Source organism: Scyliorhinus torazame, chromosome 17 (assembly GCF_047496885.1).
Source record: "Scyliorhinus torazame isolate Kashiwa2021f chromosome 17, sScyTor2.1, whole genome shotgun sequence".
Taxonomy (NCBI): domain Eukaryota; kingdom Metazoa; phylum Chordata; class Chondrichthyes; order Carcharhiniformes; family Scyliorhinidae; genus Scyliorhinus; species Scyliorhinus torazame.
This window is the reverse complement of record NC_092723.1, coordinates 172,555,487-172,575,296: the sequence shown is the minus strand read 5'-3', so window position 1 is coordinate 172,575,296 and position 19,810 is coordinate 172,555,487. Positions and strand designations below refer to the sequence as shown.

Here is a 19,810-nt window from a genome sequence, read left to right as displayed (position 1 = left end):
CACTTCAATCTTCTATTAGATCCTCAACCTCCTAGTTGATCTTATATCCACTCCATCACAAAGATCACCTTCTTTCACCACCGTAACAGTGCACTTCTGACTTTACCTCAGTCGATCTGCAGTTGAATCTCTCATCTATACCCCTTGCAGCGCCAGATTTGACTTTTCCAATGCTGTCCTCGCCAACCTTCCAATCTCAATACATTTCAATTCAATCAAAATTTTGAGGTCCATATCCGATCTGTCTCAATCCCTGCGTGGCCACACCGCTCCCTAACTCTATTTGCTCCAATACTACAACCCTAACCTGGTCCCATCTTTAGCCTGTCCTGTACTCAACTTCTCATCTCCACACCACTGCCCGATATGCTTTCAAATCTCCAATTTGATCCTTAAAACCCCTCCTCTTCACCAGCATACTCTACTCTGTTAAGACCTTTAAAACCCCACCCTTTTCACTGCATTTTGGACATCCCCCTCCTGACATAACCTCTTTTTGACCAACATCCATTTTTGGGACTCCGTCGCCTGAACCACAATGGAAGCTCTAGGCACAATACAAGTGAAAGTTGTTGTTGTTTGCACACTAGATAGAAAACAAATTAAATGGATAGCTTTAAGAACTCATTTGAATCAGGAGAAAAGTTTACATCAAGCTTAAGAAATGAGATAGGGCAGCACGGTGGCGCAGTGCTTAGCACTGCTGTTCGATCCCGGCCCCAGGTCACTCTCCGTGTTGAGTTTGCACATTCTCCCCGTGTCTGCGGGGGTCTCAACCCCACAGCCCAAAAGGATGTGCAGGGTAGGTCAATTGACCACTTTAAATTGCCCCTTAATTGGAAAAAAAAGAATTGGGTATTTATTTAAAAAATATATATTTTTTTAAATGAGAATATAGATAACTTTTGGAACCGATCATTGAATAACATGTGTAACATTTTGGCACTCAAGGGACTGTATCCGAATGAGTTGTTAGAGAAGCTATACTCGAGAAGTTTATTGGAATTCCTTAAAGGCAATAAATCTGCTAAATAAGAAATACTTAGAAAAATCTCACATGTAACAGATAACTGACTGACAAGTGGCAGGTGTTGTTTAAAATATTACTGATGTTCAAAGGATATCAATAAATACAAACAGTTAACAGTTCAATTTGTGTCGAATTTCATAAGATTCAAACTCAGAACATGAAGTGCGAACAAGCAGTTTAGATTCATTATTCCACACGGAGACCGTTTTATATGTGGAATATACTACCTGGATAGGCAAATACAATTAGCATTACAAGGGGGAACAGGATAGATATTAGGGAGGGAAAAAGGTGACATTTCGGGCCAGGTGGATTGCCACAGTCTCTTCGAGTTACGTACATCCCAAAGTTCCTAAAGAGGAGCATGACATTTTCTGGGCAAAGAACATAACAGCGCAGAAGGAGGCCCTTCGGCCCAAGTGGCACCGACCCACTTAAATCCTCACTTCCACCCTATCCCCGTAACCCAATAACCCCTCCTAACCTTTTTTGGTCACTAAGGGCAATTTATCATGGTCAGTCCACCTAACCTGCACGTCGTTGGACTGTGGGAGGAAACCGGAGCACCCGGAGGAAACCCACGCAGACACGGGGAGAACGTGCCGACTCCGCACAGACAGTGACCCAGCAGGGAATCGAACCTGGTACCCTGGCGCTGTGAAGCCACAGTGCTAATCACTTGTGCTACCGTGCTGCCCTTTAAATCAAGGACTAAAATATTAACGTCATTGAGCGCAGACTTCCAAATTATTTAAACTAGTTCAAGATTTTAGATCAAGGACTAAAATATTAACAAATGTTATGAGCAAATGTGATGCCAACACTACTGATAGCCATAAAATGCGTATGACCATAAAAAAACAGGATTAAAATTCATTTTAAAAGACTCTTAAAACATATTGTGAAACTGGAATTGGATCTGGATGCTTGAATTTCAATCCTCAATTTACTGAAATCTTTTTACAACCCTATCTACAATTCTCTTTTTTAAAAGACATTAATTACGTCACAAGCGGTCGTGTTTAACAGCAACTGGGCTTCACTATATCTTAGCCTGCTTAAGCTCTTTGTTACTCTTGACATCATTGATCATTCGATTATTTGTGTGTTCTCCTAGGTCCACAGGGAGTTACAGCAGCCCATCTGTGTCATCCCTTCCCTATTCAGCATTTACAAGGCAAAACTGCCCAGAATCTTGGGCAGCACCTAACTCTATCGAAGCTTTCTGTTATTCCAAAGTCTGTTAGCACACTTTCTAACTTCCCAATCAACGAACACCTCAGCCAAGATAATCAGCAAGGCCATGACCATAGTTTTAAGCTCTTGTGCATCTCTGTTAGTGGCTCCTTCAGTTGTCCCCAGCCATCACACAGGCTTAGTCAGAGCCTGAGCTTATCCCGAATACTTCCACTTCAGATATTCACAAGTGTGCATCTCAATTAGGATGACAATCTTTACTAGAAGCAAAATCCTTAACTGCATTTCTCTACTTTCCACTAGCCAGATTTAATACTAAATGTAGCACTCCCATTGCTCCCCGAACCTAGGTCAGTAAACACAGCATAGACCAAGCGCAAAACCTGGGCCATCTATATAGCTTCAAATTCACATTACATAATGCAATTACTAATGGAATCATTAGATAAGCTTTCAAAAGGAGTCATTGTAATATTAGTAACAAAATGCAACAGGAAAAGCAATGAAACACTGCTCATGGAGCCACTTACCCATAATTCGAAGATTCCACTGGATTAGTTGCCGTACCCATGCTTTCAGCATAATTCCGTGTCTTTGTTGCATAGTGGTGTGAATCAGCATTCCAGAAGTTACTCTGGACCCTCTGTGTGGCTTCTGCTTCAATTTGTTCTTTTGGTTTCATTCCATTGTGATGGTGGATATGGTGATAAACATGTTTGTGATGATACATGTTGGGGGTCTCCACTTTCACACCTGTCTTGGACACATGTTTGTGCCCTGAAGGCAGCACCGTTCCCATTAAACCTGCTGCTTTCCCACTGGATAAGCCGTCAGGAGAACGGGACTTTGGAGAGTGCCTTCCAGGTCCAGGAGACTGGCAGCCAGGAGTCTTCATCACACGCTGGACATGCTCATCAAGAATAGATTCTGGATTCTCCTCGTGAGCATCACGCACTTGTAGTCCACCACAGCCCATCTCAGAATAACGAGAGTTAAAATGGTGCATAGCCTGGGCAGGTGGCAGTTTGTGACTAACTACAGAGGGACCCGATGAAACATCTGCATCCTCACCTTCTTCCTCCTGTAAGAAATATCCAAGAATTAGTTTAAATAATTTGGAAGTCTGCGCTCAAGACGTTAAATGACTGCTCCAGTAGCTGGATCCATCTGTTACAGTTGTCTCCCAACAGTAGCTTAGTATTTTCCAATAACACAATGCTATTGAACTGATTTTGATCAATCTTGAAAATCAACGTTTGATGATTCCAAACTCCCATAAAGAATATGCAATTTTAAAGAACTATTCAATACAATAACTGCTTTGTTAACCACGAGCAACAAGAAAGTTCAAGAGATATATACAGAGTATAAAGGTTCCTGAAATATGGATTGTGGGTAAATGCTGAACCCAACATGTGCATAAAATTATAAATTCATCATTCCTGCTCGCTGCATTTACACCAGAAACCTGACACAAATACAAAATGTTCCCAAAAACTAAATGTTTCCAAAAACTAATTGCAGGGTTGGTATTCTAATTTATAACTAGTTTCATTTCTTAGAGTATTTACTGCACATAACATTGCCTCTTTCGAATAGATTTTTTTTAAAGCAGTACTGGACTTTGATATTACCCATGACATCCATAATCGTAGAAAATTAAATTTTGTTTTAAAAACTTAAGATCATATAATAAATTAAAATGTTGCAAAATTAAAAGTGCTATAACTTTAGTTGGAATAGGGGTGGCTTTCCGGAATTCTGTTATTGCCATTATTCAGATTTACCCTCTTAGTCTCATCTTTTTTTATGATCTCTTTGACCACCATCCTGACTTGGAAATATATCATCGTTCTTTCACTGTCACTGGGTCAAAATCATAGAACCTCTCCTGAACAGCACTGTGGGTGCACCGCTGCCACATGGACTGCAGCAGTTCAAGAAGGTAGCTCACAACATCTTCTCAAGGGCAATCAGAGATTGACAATAAATGATGGCCTAACTAGCTTTGAATTAATAAAAAAAACTCTGAACATGCTAAGTAATTCATTATTAAAAGTCAAAGTGGTAACATTACTATTGGCTACTTTGGAAGTACAACAACCTATGATTTATTTCAATGTTATGATTTCAACCACTTTATTACCACATTGGTTTTTATTGAATTTTCTCACCATGTCAGGTACAGATATGTAATTTAGTTCCCAGGTCTGAGGTCCTATTTAAAATTAAAGTTACTCAATTCACTAAATAATAAACAATAGTAAATTGACTGTATGGCTGAGTAAAGTAGTACTAAATTATGTTATTGGCCTGCAGGTGGCACTATTGAATCAGGTTACAAACGATCAATGTACTTTAGCATCCTTTGCCCAGTTATCCCACATATCGTTGCCATTTTGTAAATATATCGTATAAAATTGATGCATATGAACCTAATATTTTGTCAAATAAAAAATTTAAACCAATTATAGATTACCATCACAGGATATATCTAGATAATTAACAGTAAGCTTTGCGTTATCCAACACATTCCCAACTGGAATTTCTATTGGATCTGTTTTTTGACTGGCGATGTCTCTCATCCCTCAGAAGCTAGCCCCAACATCTGTCACTCTCAAACAACTACTAAAAATTGTCAGACTCCTGAATAGTTATCGGGTGGCCTGCCGTCACTCTGGTCTAAGTCTCCCACAGTTCTGTATTGCCTTGGTGTCACTCAGTAGATTTGCATGTTTCCCCATCTCTCGTATTACGATGTGATCACCTAGGAGCTTTTTGATTGGTTGAAAACGCAAAACGCGAGGTAACCAGTATTTTTGAATAACAAGCACCACCCAGTTCCTGCACACGCTGGATAACAGAGATTTTACTGCATTAGTGTTTCTCAAATGTTGTACACTGCACAAAACTGTGCAACAGGTTTGTAACCTACACAAATTAATGAACAAGGTTTATTACGATACAAATCCAAACTCCTCCACTCCCCTAAGGGTCGCCTTCCCTGACCTGCACCCAGGCAAGGGTTTTCATGTGAGTTGAAGCTTTCCCTGTTAAGGTGAAGCCCCAACCTCTTAAAGGGGCAGTTTATATTCCGGGGAGGTCATGTGAAACCGTATGGCCCTAATCCCAAGACCTCCATTAGGGTGATGACAGCCAATTTCTTGGTACCTTAAAATGAGGTTACATTAGTCTTGAAGAGAAAACATCTGCAGACCATCAAAATGCACTATTTAAAAGCACAAATTAATTTGATAATGGCCACTGCATGGATTAATGATATCACTAGGCTTGCACGTGGTGACCATAGCATCGTTGCCAGGAACACTCTAACCTGCAGCAGTAATTTCAGACCAGATATTCAGGAGACAACCTCTTGATAGGTGAAAACAGATCAGACCTTGTTCACCCTTATTTTTTCAGAAGTATATATATTTCCACTAAAATACATCAATATATAGGGTACAGAGCAGCTTACAGGTTAACCTGCCCACTCTACTGCTTTCACTAAGAGACCATGAAAAGGGAATGGACTGAGTAAGGCAAAAGAAAGTCAAATAGGCAAACAGTAAAGCAACTTACTATGGTATAAAATGCAGAGAAGTTAGAGGTAGTTATAATTTAATAATGCCAACATAAATCTGAACTTTGGATTCTGTAAACTTAGATTGAATGTATAAAACCTTAAAATAAATCCACACATTCATGAGATGGTTATTGATCTTCCCTGAGAGGCCGATGTTATACATTGAAAAAGATGCTAAAACAATTCAAACTGCTGAAAAATATATTGCCATTCTAAGACCTGAATGACGTTGTGTAAGACTACTTCAGAGGGGTCTCTTGGTTGTACTATTCTTCGCTATTTTTGGTTTTCAGCTGCCTCCTGCTGCCACTTTTCAGAAAGCAAAAAGAAAGAGTAAAAGAGTGAGAGGGTGAGAAATAGAGCCTTCTTTTCACAGCAAAAGGCACATCATTTTGTTCTGATGAGTTAGGAGTTATGCCATGGTCTACATTATCACATGAAACGTACCGCTCTCACACGTTTAAGCCTTTCTTCCAACTTTTCCTCTGCCTCTCGTTCTCGCAGCACACTCTCGAGCCGACTGATAAGTTCTGCAGCAAACTTTTCTGGTTCAACATGGATATCCTTTGGTATCCGATATGTGCGCTAGATAGATCAAGAGATTACAATCAAACGCACATGGTCAATTTCAATACAGATTCCTAAAATAACTGTATTCTATTCTCTCAGCAAATCATTACAATATAAAGTAATCCAATACCACGTCAATGCTATTTTGGAAAAGAATGAATTACAAGAGATATAAAAGCAACAGTTTTTCTATATTAATCAACAAATAAATCTCTTGGAGGTGGCAACTTCCAGCAATAGGTAGTTATCTTAGACCAAAGTGGTAGCAAACTAGGAGGATCACCAGATCTGGAGGATGTAAATTAGAAATTACAGAATGAGTTAAGGCACAAAAAAGACAGATGAAATTTAATATGGAACAAATGTAACGTATTGGACATAAGAAAAGATAAGACATGACAAAAAAGCCACGAGTTCCACAGCTAATGCTGAATGGATAATGAAGATTACAGGAATACATCAACAAAACCGATAGAATAATCTATATAGTTAAATGATTAGAATATAAATCAAAAGAGAATTGTAATCAAACTGTTGTCAACTGGTCAGATTGCACCTTGGGTGCTGCATCCAACTTTAGTTAGCAAGAGGCAAGGGAGACAATCAAGTGCTTGGATCAAGGCAGTGCAAAGAGGGGATATTAAGCTGATCCCTCGTGTCAAAGGTATGCAAAAAGACTGGTGAAACTTTACAGAAACCATAGGAGCAATTTACCAAGTGCCAATCCACTGCCATCTCCCCATAGCCCTGCTTATTCCCATTTCAGATAATTTCTCTTGAATGCCTCGATTGAACCTGCCTCCACCACACTTGCGCACTGCATTCCAGATTCTACCCACTTGCTGCGAGAAAGCCTTTCCTCATGTTGTCATTGCTTCTTTTGCTGGTCACCCAATCTGTGCCCTCTTGTTCTCGATCCTTTCACCAATGGCAACAGTTTTTCCGTATCTATTCTGTCTCGTCGCTTCACGAGTTTGAATACCTCCACTCAACTTCTCCAAGGAAAACAGATCCAACTTCTCCAATTCCATGGAAATTGGTCATCCCTGGGACGATTCCTTTATGAATCCTTTATGTACTCTCTAATGCTTCACATCCTTCTGAAATTGTGCCGCCCAGAATGAGACACAATACTCCGTGTTCTATACAAGTTGAACACAAGTTTCTTGATTTTATACTCTATACCTCTTATTAATAAAGTCTAAGCTGTTGCTCTTTATCAGTTGCTCTCTCAACATGCCCTGCGATCTTCAATGGTTTAAGAGCTCGAATACCTATGTTCCTCTACTCCTGCACCCACTTTAGAGAATGTGCTTTTTATTTTATATTGTCTCTGCACATTCCCCTGCACTGAATGTCATCATTTACATGTTCATCCATTCCACTAATACTTCCAAGTTTTGCATCATTTGAAATTGTGCCCTGTACCCCAAAGTCTAGGTCATCAGAAAGAGCAAGGACATCAACAAAGGCCTTTGGGGAACTCCAGTATAAATGTTCCTCCAGTCTGAAAGCTTCCTGTCATGCAGCCAATTTTGTAACCATGTTGCTACTGTCCCTTTTATTCCACAAACTTGGACTCAACCTACAAAGGAAGCATTTCAAGCAAATGTTTGAGAACTGATCGTTAGGTTTCTATGATTGTAACGGGAATGGAATAATTTAACCCCTGAATCTAGTTTGAAACTAAAAAACTAGAGGGACAGGATAATAGATTCGAACGAGTAAATTTACAACAAGCACCAAGTGAAATGGGGCAGTCTGTGGATCTGGGGGGGATGAATTGAGATAGATTTCCTCATTTGCAACTACCTTGTAATTCTGTGAATGTTGTGGCAATTGGAAGACTTTAGGGATATTAGGTTCTAAGTATTGGGCAATTTAAGGGTTAAAAGCCTGGGGTTAGAGTGTTTTTGACTGCAATGACCATGTTGTTTTTAAAATAGATTCGGTTTTACAGGGCCTGGGTGTTTTTAGCAGCCAGAAGGTGAAATTGACAACGGGTAGTGTTTTTCAGTCTAGGCTAATGGACCGTGGTTTGACTGGGAAAGTCACTGGGGAGTTAAACTGCTTTGCAGCCTGCAAGGAGAATTTGTTTTTTAGTTTTGGGAGATAAGGTCATTGCTGGGTGGAACCAAGGAATGCAGAGACACATTTTGAAAAGCTTAGAGGGGCAGTTTTTGGAGAAACTTGAGAGGAGTTGAATTCTGAACTGCGTCCACAATTTTCCCACAGTAAACATACGGAGAGCTGTATGCTTCTTTTCTTATTGTTTAATGGGAAATTAAGTAGTGGAAATTGTAAGCTATTCTTCTCAGGTGTGAAGTTAACAAAGTTTAATATTGCAGTCATAAAAAAAGTTGTGTTTTAAAACTAACCAAGCCCTATTCCTTCATGCAATCACTCCTTGAGAGAATCACTCTTTCCGCACAGTCTTTCAAATAAAGTAAAATATTGGGGTTTCGGTCCAGTATCCTAGCCACTTGGGTCTGGTTTGGGATCATAATAATGTTGAACTTCAGAAACCATTGGTTAATTCAGGAGTTAATTTCAGATAACAGTCAGAAAATATGGCAGCCAATGGATCCAAGTTCTACTACTAGTGCTGTGTTACACTAGGGATAAAAAATTGGAACACATTGCACACTGTATCTAAATGTCAGTTAAGTTTTGATATTAAACATCTTACAGAGCAATCACCTTTGTTAACAAAATAAGGTTAACCATGAAACTGAAAGATGGTCTTATTCCTATTGCCCAACCTCAGCTCAGGTAATTTTGTATGCCAATTACATCATGGGTTGGATTGGAGCAAAATTCAAATTTCTTTGCATTGACATGAATCGTGGGGTATAAGTGGTCTAAAAGCAGATCAGCATGAAATGCATTTCTTCTTGTAAATGAGAAAAATGTAGTCTTAGAAGCAATAATGTTAACTTAATTTCAATATATTGTTTTAATCCGTTCAAAGACTAAAAAATATTCTTTAAAATCGTTTTAACTCAGAATTTACATTGCAGGAGGCCATTCGGCCCATCGAGTCTGCACCTTGGAAAGAGCACCCTACTCAAGCCCATGCCTCCACCCTATCCCGGTGACCCAGTAACCCATCCAACCTTTTGGACACTAAGGGCAATTTAGCATGGCCAATCCACCTAACTCACACATCTTTGGACTGATGGAGGAAACCCACGCAGACACGGGGAGAACGTGCAGACTCCGTACAGACAGTGACCCAAACCGGGTATCGAACCTGGGACCCTGGAGCTGTGAGGCAACTGTACTGACCACTGTGCTACCCACCTGAAAGATAAGGGCTGGGATTCTCTGACCCCCCGCCCGGTCGGAGAATCCCTGGGGGGAGGCGCGAATCCCGCCCCGCCGCCGGCTGATGTATTCTCCGTCGGCGGGATTCCCGCCATGCCGGACGGGGGCCGTCGACAGCAGCTTCCCCGGCGATTCTCTGGACCCCGATGGGCCGAGCGGCAGTCCATTTTTGGCCAGTGCCGCCAGCGTGAATTACTCACCTCACGAATGGCGGGACCTGGCAGGTGAGTATGCGGGGGTGGTCCTCGGGGGGGATCTGACCCCGGGGCGGGCTTGTTCCGTGGGGGCACTTCTTTCTTCTGTGCCGGTCCCCTGTAGGGCTCCGCCCGGGGACCGGTGCGGAGAAGAGGACCCCCCCCCCCCCGAGCATGTGCGAAAATACGCCGGCCGGTCTGCGCATGCGCGGAATCACGCCGGCTGCTCCGCACATGCGCGAACTTGCGCCGGCCCTTCACCGCCGGCTGGAGCGGCGCCAACCCTTCCAGCGTCCACCTAGCCCCCGAAAATGTGGAGAATTCCACTCTTTCGGGGGCTGTTGACGCTGGAGTAGTTGGCGCCGGTTTTCCCGCCGGCCTGAGGACTTAGTCCCAAGAAAGGGAGAATCCCGCCCACGGTATCGACATAAAAGATATGATTTGAAATGTATTTTTAAAATCTAGCATATACATTTTGATCTTTCTAACTACAATACCATGAACCATTACTTGCATCTTCAGCTGAGATACTGACAATTTGATTGTTACTTCAACGCCATTCCCCAAAAAGTACTAAACCATGCACAAGGTGGAGCACTTGGGTAGCAATTATTGTAGAAGGTGGGTGGCCTTTTAGACTGTCTTTGTAACTGGATTGGATTCGAGCCATGATAAAATGGTCAAAGAGGAATTTTAATTTATGCTCTAAAAGGAAGGCAACTCAGAGCAACATTAAAGATAATACAATTTCAATTCTGCAGCTAAATGCCTGATTTTCCATGCATGTATTATCTATGGGCATTTTTATAACTGCACTAATTTAGTTTTCACATAGGTCTTTATGCAAATATTTTTTCTACATACCTTCTATAAATCCTGCTACAAATCTAATAACGAGATGGTTAAGCGTGGAAACATAGTCAAACCAATTTCAAAGCTGTGCCCAAGAATCTGATTCATTGTTTTGTAGCTGTACTGTGATCACTAAATTTTAACATGTTTTCACAAGGAAGGACCGCAATAGGTCTATTAATTTGTATGAATTGTAACACAAAAGATAAAGCTCTCTGCAGTTGGATGGCAACGTCAGTTGAATTACAAGAATTAAAGTTAACAAACGAGACTCCAGACATAGCATTGAACAAAAACATTCAGTCTACTTGGCAAGACTAGTTAAAATACATGTTGGTGGAACTCCATACCAGTTACATAAAAATGGAGAAGATTGCTGCAGCACCTTTAGAAGATGTATTCTGGATTTATCGTGCAAAATCTGTACACTTCATCTGAGAAAAGCTTCATCTGAGACAAATTGAATTGGGCAGCAGATTCCTTTTCTCAAACATATTGGTGTTAATTTCAACCTAACCCATCTGGCAAGGAAAATGATAGAATGACTGCCCATTGATTGAATTAATTGAACACTGAACTCAAAAGTCCACTGCCTGCAGTAAAGACAAAGTAAAATTAGATGGGGCATAAAGTGGGCATCCAATCCAATCTAGTCAGTTTTCTGGCAGGTGGGTTAGATTAAATTTACCCATATTATTGCCTAAATCCATACATATTTTCAAATCAGAGTATTACAATAATTACCACTGAAGGTGACTTTCTGAGCGTTGTGCAACAAAATTGTAATGCCATATTTTATAACTTTTCTCTTTCTCCCCGCCCCCAGCAATATTGCATCTTACTTTGATGTTGAAAGCTTTTTTCATTGCTGGGTGTTTATCCTTCACTTATATTGAGCTACACGGATATTTGAAAAAGGAGATCTTAATTGCGAGGATAAAAGCCAGGAATTTAATAGTATGTTGTGCCCTTCTTTTCAAAACTGAAATTTATTTTTTTCCTTGCTCCAAGTTCAGCTTTTATACCAATGTTTCAAAATATCTCATTGCTATACTTAAAATACCAGGAGATTTGCATCTCAAATGATTCAGTCCTTTGAAGTTAGATTAAGGGCAGCACTGATTTGGTGTTTGATGGAAACTAACATTTTATTGGAAAACTATAAAAGACAAGCTAAAGTAACCTACTCAGATTTAACTTATTCCAGATCTAACTTGTGACAAAGCCAACCAATTTTCCCCTATTCAGTTTCATCTTTTTTAGAAGTGATGAATAAAACAGAATCACATCCGGATAAGGCTCATCAGTCAAGGCTTCTCTACAGCAACCATGCAGTGAAAGCAGCAATGTGAATGAACAGAGTGCTGCGCAGCTGGGAATAGCCACTGCCCAATCGTTCAGCTATTCACAACCAAATGATCAAAGCTGAAGACTAGGTCTTCTGCAGCTTAGGGATGAAAATAATCTAATTTAAAGCCAACTGAACTCCCTTAATAAGATTAGTTTGATGGTGGATTTGCTTTTGCCATATTGAATGTGAGCAAAGAGAATGGAGACTGTGAGAATCCAAGCTGTTCCTGGTGAAGAACCTAACTGTACTGATGGAATTAAACCCAATCTGATTACCCCAGTGCAAAGCTATTCTTGTCAGAACAGTTAAAACCAGCTCTCTATTATGCCATTAGCAGAGATTTCTTATTTTGGCAAAGAACTGGTGCAGTGACATTTGACGTGTTTAGGAGCATAAGAAACAATATTTTGGCTCCATCTACAATAAAAGCGTCACATGCTACACAAGTTGTCCTTACAATTGAGCCACAAAGTTGCATATACTGAATTCAACAGCACTAGCCATGCATCACAACCACAAATTTATCCTTTCCACTTTGGTTACAAGTTCACAATTGTATAGAAATAGTTCTTCATGGTTTAGTCCATTTGCAGCAGAGCAACAATCTGCATGCCATGATTCAGAACTTGGCTCCAGAACTGGAACTTCACATTGTGACATAAATGGCTAATGCAAATTGTTTGTAGTTTGTACAAAACATAAAGACTCAATAGACTGGTAATGTAGAACTGTTCAGGATAAACTGAAATGTGACAAGTCTAAACTTTCAATCTAATCTTGCACACGAATCTTGTAAAATGAGCAGAACATGCCAGTTACATCACAGCCATGCTGTTTTTAGAAGGCTTTACTCATTGCTACTGAAATGTTGCACTGACTGTGCAAACTGAGTGCTGAATTTGGTGCATTTGAGTGCGAGAGTGAGAGTTTGGTGACTGAGGGAGTAAGGTGCTCCTGTCATTTTGTTTCCGACATTTCCGCAAAGAGCGAGAAGGGAGCCAGGAGTTTACAGAGAGTGCAGCTGACTTGGAGCAGAGTCTGAGGGCGGAGGTCCAGTTGGTCCACAGGGCAGTTATATTCTGTAAGGTAAGAGGGGATGGAGGCTAGGCCAGTTGCATGCTCCTCCTGTAGGATGTGGGAGGTGAGGGATACCACCGGTGTCCCCGCTGACTATACCTGCGGGAAGTGCACCCAACTCCAGCTCCTCAGAGACCGTGTTAGGGAACTGGAGCTGGATGAACTTCGGATCATCTGGGAGGCAGAGGGAGTGATAGAGAGGAGTTACAGGGAGGTAGCCACACCCAAGGTACAGTCAGGGGAAAGAAAACAAACAGGCAGACAGTGCAGGGATCCCTCGTGGCCGTTCCCCTTCAAAACAAGTATACCATTTTGGATGCTGTTGGGGGGGGGGGGGGGGGGGATGACCAACTGGGGGAAGGCCCTAGCGGCCAAGTCTCTGGCACGGAGTCTGGCTCTGGGGCTCAGAAGGGAGAGGGGGGCAGAATAGAAAAGCAATAGTAGTAGGAGATTCAATGGTTAGGGGAATAGATAGGAGATTCTGTGGTCGCGAGCGAGACTCCCGGAAGGTATGTTGCCTCCCGGGTGCCAGGGATGTCTTGGATCGTGTCTTCAGGATCCTTAAGGGGGAGGGGGAGCATCCAGAAGTCGTGGTGCACATTGGTACCAACGACGTAGGTAGGAAAAGGGGTGTGGAGGTAATAAACGAGTTTAGGGAGTTAGGCTGGAAGTTAAAAGCCAGGACAGACAGAGTTGCCATCTCTGGTTTGTTGCCAGTACCACGTGATAGCGAGGCTAGGAATAGGGAGAGAATGCAGTTGAACACGTGGCTGCAGGAATGGTGTAGGAGGGCTTCAGGTATTTGGATAATTGGAGCGCATTCTGGGGAAGGTGGGACCTGTACAAGCAGGACGGGTTGAATCTGAACCAGAGGGGCACCAATATCCTGGGAGGGAGGTTTTCTAGCACTCTTCGGGAGGGTTTAAACTAATTTGGCAGGCAATGGGAACCGGATTTGTAGTCCAGCAACTAAGGTAGCCGATATTCAGGACGCCAAAGTGTGTAGTGAGGCAATGGGGAAGGGAACACTGACAAAGGAGAGTACTTGCAGGCACGGAGATGGGTTGAAGTGTGTATACTTCAACGCAAGAAGCATCAGGAATAAGGTGGGTGAACTTAAGGCATGGATCGGTACTTGGGACTACGATGTGGTGGCCATCACGGAAACTTGGATAGAAGAGGGGCAGAAATGGTTGTTGGAGGTCCCTGGTTATAGATGTTTCAATAAAATTAGGGAGGGTGATAAAAGAGGTGGGGGGGTGGCATTGTTAATTAGAGATAGTATAACAGCTACAGAAAGGCAGTTCGAGGAGTATCTGCCTACTGAGGTAGTATGCGTTGAAGTCAGAAATAGGAAAGGAGCAGTCACCTTGTTAGGAATTTTCTATAGGCCCCCCAATAGTAGCAGAGATGTGGAGGAACAGATTGGGAAACAGATTTTGGAAAGGTGCAGAAGTCACAGGGTAGTAGTCATGGGTGACTTCAACTTCCCAAACATTGAGTGGAAACTCTTTAGATCAAATAGTTTGGATGGGGTGGTGTTTGTGCAGTGTGTCCAGGAAGCTTTTCTAACACAATATGTAGATTGTCCGACCAGAGGGGAGGCCATATTGGATTTGGTACTTGGTAATGAACCAGGGCAAGTGATAGATTTGTTAGTGGGAGAGCATTTTGGAGATAGTGACCACAATTCTGTGACTTTCACTTTAGTAATGGAGAGGGATAGGTGCGTGCAACAGGGCAAGGTTTACAATTGGGGGAAGGGTAAATACGATGTTGTCAGACAAGAATTGAAGTGCATAAGTTGGGAACATAGGCTGTCAGGGAAGGACACAAGTGAAATGTGGAACTTGTTCAAGGAACAGGTACTACGTGTCCTTGATATGTATGTCCCTGTCAGGCAGGGAAGAGATGGTCAAGTGAGGGAACCATGGTTGACAAGAGAGGTTGAATGTCTTGTTAATACGAAGAAGGAGACTTATGCAAGGCTGAGGACACAAGCTTCAGACAGGGCACTGGAGGGATACAAGATAGCCAGGAGGGAACTGAAGAAAGGGATCAAGAGAGCTAAGAGAGGGCATGAACAATCTTTGGCGGGTAGGATCAAGGAAAACCCCAAGGCCTTTTACACATATGTGAGAAATATGAGAATGACTCGAGCGAGGGTAGGTCCGATCAAGGTCAGTAGCGGGAGATTGTGTATTGAGTCTGAAGAGATAGGAGAGGTCTTGAACGAGTACTTTTCTCCTGTATTTACAAATGAGAGGGGGCATATTGTTGGAGAGGACAGTGTGAAACAGACTGGTAAGCTCGAGGAAATACTTGTTAGGAAGGAAGATGTGTTGGGCATTTTGAAAAACTTGAGGATAGACAAGTCCCCCGGGCCTGATGGGATATATCCAAGGATTCTATGGGAAGCAAGAGATGAAATTGCAGAGCCGTTGGCAATGACCTTTTCGTCCTCACCTGTCAACAGGGGTGGTACCAGGGGATTGGAGAGTGGCGAATGTCGTGCCCCTTTCAAAAAAGGGACTAGGGATAACCCTGGGAATTACAGGCCAGTTAGTCTTTCTTCGGTGGTAGGCAAAGTAATGGAAAGGGTACTGAAGGATAGGATTTCTGAGCATCTGGAAAGACACTGCTTGATTAGGGATAGTCAGCACGGATTTGTGAGGGGTAGGTCTTGCCTTACAAGTCTTATTGAATTCTTTGAGGAGGTGACCAAGCATGTGGATGAAGGTAAAGCAGTGGATGTAGTGTGCATGGATTTTAGTAAGGCATTTGATAAGGTTCCCCATGGTAGGCTTACGCAGAAAGTAAGGAGGCATGGGATAGTGGGAAATTTGGCCAGTTGGATAACAAACTGACTAACCGATCGAAGTCAGAGAGTGGTGGTGGATGGCAAATATTCAGCCTGGAGCCCAGTTACCAGTGGCGTACCGCAGGGATCAGTTCTGGGTCCTCTGCTGTTTGTGATTTTCATTAATGACTTGGATGAGGGAGTTGAAGGGTGGGTCAGTAAATTTGCAGACGATACGAAGATTGGTGGAATTGTGGATAGTGAGGAGGGCTGTTGTCGGCTGCAAAGAGTCATAGATAGGATGCAGAGCTGGGCTGAGAAGTGGCAGATGGAGTTTAACCTTGAAAAGTGTGAGGTTGTCCATTTTGGAAGGACAAATATGAATGTGGAATACAGGATTAACGGTAGAGTTATTGGCAATGTGGAGGAGCAGAGAGATCTTGGGGTCTATGTTCATACATCTTTGAAAGTTGCCACTCAAGTGGATAGAGCTGTGAAGAAGGCCTATGGTGTGCTAGCGTTCATTAACAGAGGGATTGAATTTAAGAGTCGTGAGGTGATGATGCAACTGTACAAAACTTTGGTAAGGCCACATTTGGAGTACTGTGTACAGTTCTGGTCGCCTCATTTTAGGAAGGATGTGGAAGCTTTGGAAAAGGTGCAAAGGAGATTTACCAGGATGTTGCCTGGAATCGAGAGTAGGTCTTACGAGGAAAGATTGAGGGTGCTAGACCGATTCTCATTAGAACGGAGAAGGATGAGGGGCGACTTGATAGAGGTTTATAAGATGATCAGGGGAATAGATAAGAGTAGACAGTCAGAGACTTTTTCCCTGGGTGGAACAAACCATTACAAGGGGACATAAATTTAAGGTGAATGGTGGAAGATATAGGGGGGGGATGTCAGAGGTAGGTTCTTTACCCAGAGTGTAGTGGGGGCATGGAATGCACTGCCTGTGGAAGTAGTCGAGTCGGAAACATTAGGGACCGTCAAGCAGCTATTGGATAGGTACATGGATTACGGTAGAATGATATAGTGTAGATTAAGTTGTTCTTAAGGGCAGCACGGTAGCATTGTGGATACCACAATTGCTTCACAGCTCCAGGGTCCCAGGTTCGATTCCGGCTTGGGTCACTGTCTGTGCGGAGTCTGCACGTCCTCCCCGTGTATGCGTGGGTTTCCTCCGGGTGCTCCGGTTTCCTCCCACAGTCCAAAGATGTGCAGGTTAGGTGGATTGGCCGTGATAAATTGCCCTTAGTGTCCAAAATTGCCCTTAGTGTTGGGTGGGGTTGCTGGGTTGTGGGGATAGGGTGGAGGTGTTGACCTTGGGTAGGGTGCTCTTTCCGGGAGCCGGTGCAGACTCGATGGGCCGGGTGGCCTCCTTCTGCACTGTAAATTCTATGATAATCTATGATTAATCTAGGACAAAGGTTCGGCACAACATAGTGGGCCGAAGGGCCTGTTCTGTGCTGTATTTTTCTATGTTCTATGATTATTAGGAGCATTATGTCCTAGGTTTTCCTGTTAACTACAGCACATGGTTCAAATGTGCAGGTGATGTGGTTATACTGGATGAAATCACACTATTCCAAATTTCAACACTGAACCAGGTGTGAAACTAAAGTACAATATCCTGCACACCCAATATTTTAATTATTTGAATCCTCCCACAGTCCAAAAATGTCCAGGTTAGGCGGATTGGCCTTGCTAAATTGCCCCTAGGAGGGTCACGGTATAGTGGGGATTAGACCTAGTTGGGTGCTCACTGGGTCGGTGCAGAGTCGATTGGCCGAATGGCCTCCTCCTGCACTGAAGGCATTCTATGATTCTATCACAGTTTAAATTCAGACAGTTTAATACCTGCTCTGAATTGTTTCTTTGCCTCTGCAAAAATAAAAGCCATGTGATTCTGGTCCGAGCTTAAAGACAGAAACAGCTGTTTTGATCGGAAAGAGATGACCTCACTGTGGTTCATATCGATTACCAATCTACAAAGCAAATAATTGGAATGGCTTTCATTAATTAGTAAATAATCATGCCAGAATTATTTCAAAAGCATTGTTAAATTTTCCTTGCTTTTAGAGCATCAAATATTTTGAAAAATACTATTTTCTGGTGAAAGTCCTTTTTCCAGCATCTTTCACAAGTTCAATCTTTTTTGTTTGAGTGGAACGTTTTAAGTTGGAAATATAAATGAAAACATAAAGTACATGTTGGAGTATTCATTGTCTCATTTATAAAGCTGACATACCAGCTAACATTGTGCACATGCACAAACACAAGGCTTGGTGTTAACTATCTATCTATTTTAGAACTTTTTCCAATTAAATGTCCAAGTTTAAACATAGCCTGCTATTTAAGGGCCAAGTCATAGTCAACTATTTTGAGAAGGATCATAATAAAAAGTCAACATTTGAATTCTGGTAGTTAACTGAAAAACACCAACTATATCAATATTTTTCACCACCCGCTGCTTTTTCCACACACCTAATAATTCCATGAAATAGTATTCATCTCTCCTGCTCCATGAATGATAAAGAATTCAGGGAATATTATCCCAAATTTCCCTGCACTGAAATTGGTTTACTTCCGAGCTAAAGGAGTTAAGCATTTGCAGAGATTCATTACAACACTAGTTTAAGGATATACAAGAACGGAATTGAATCAAGTTAGCAAAACATATTAAGAGAATACTCTAGGAAAAGCCCTGACCAAAAAATGCCTTGAAGATTTCTACAACCAAACAGTAGCTGGCAGCATGTGGCAGCAGGGTACTACTCCTACTGCTATGTTAAAACCAATAAATGACCCAAGACAATTGTCATAATAGTTTCAGTAGTCAACTCTTAAATGACACAAAGATGGTTCTAATCAGAAGAATTATCACAGCATGTGATTTTCTTTCTGCTTTATTGTGGGGGCGGGGTTGTCATTGCCCAAAAATACTAAAGATGCAAGGTTTCATCCCCATGTTATCATTCAATTTAAAACTCGTTCCTCGACAAACATGTCACAACAGAAAGATACATCCTATAGAAACGCAATTCACAACAGCAAAACTCAGTAGCTAATCTCGGACTATGGCTAATACCAAGGAACTTTATAACATAACCCGAAAGCAAAACAGTTTGACGAACAATTCTATCTACTACATAAAATCCTTTGTCTCTTTACTTATGCTACCTGGCCCAGTGAGTATTTTAACATTAGTCTTTCAGATTTTCAACATCTGCAGGTTTTTGTTTACTTTTTTTAAAAAAATGCATTACTGAATTGCATTGGATTCACGTATATAAAACAAAGTGCAATCTAAATATTTGAAAACATTTCACAAAGTTAGTTGATGCTCCAAGTCAGCCAGTGTCTGTACAGTTTTAAAAGATTTTAGTAAAATATTAAGGCACCAGAAGAAATGGTGAAGAACAAAGAAATGCATAAGGCTTAGTGAAAATCCACCTTTCTGTTCAAGGCTTTAAAATGTCATTATTAAACATGTCTTTTGCTCATGTAGTAGTAAATTATAAAAAGTAAATTTGTATAAATTAATACTTACAGGAATGTGAGGTAGTGGCACTCGTCCATTCGCTTTGGCACTTTCATGCATCTCCCGCCGATGTTGCTTTCGAATTCTGTATGGTGGAATTCCATCTCTGTCCAGGAAATGAGACAGTTTCAATAGACCACAGCAGAGTAAAGTATTGCTAGACCCAATTATTTATATCATTTTGTAAACTACATAGCTGAGCTTAGTATTTTACCCAAATGTACAGTTTAAACAGAAATGAATATATAGAAATGAAGGCAAATGCAGTGAAACTATTGGGAG

At 41.7% G+C, this 19,810-nt stretch overlaps 1 protein-coding gene across 6 annotated transcripts in view; it reads right to left on the bottom strand.

Moving 5' to 3' along the window:
- axin1 (axin 1) overlaps positions 1-19,810 on the bottom strand; it is a 368,189-nt gene that overhangs the window by 20,235 nt on the left and 328,144 nt on the right. For all 6 annotated transcript variants that reach the window (XM_072481665.1, XM_072481661.1, XM_072481666.1 and 3 more), the window contains exons 4-6: positions 19,538-19,634; positions 6,261-6,398; positions 2,758-3,308 (exon numbers count right to left, since the gene is read on the bottom strand). In XM_072481665.1, coding sequence (XP_072337766.1) covers positions 2,758-3,308; positions 6,261-6,398; positions 19,538-19,634 — 786 coding nt within the window. The remainder of the gene's footprint in view (positions 1-2,757; positions 3,309-6,260; positions 6,399-19,537; positions 19,635-19,810) is intronic.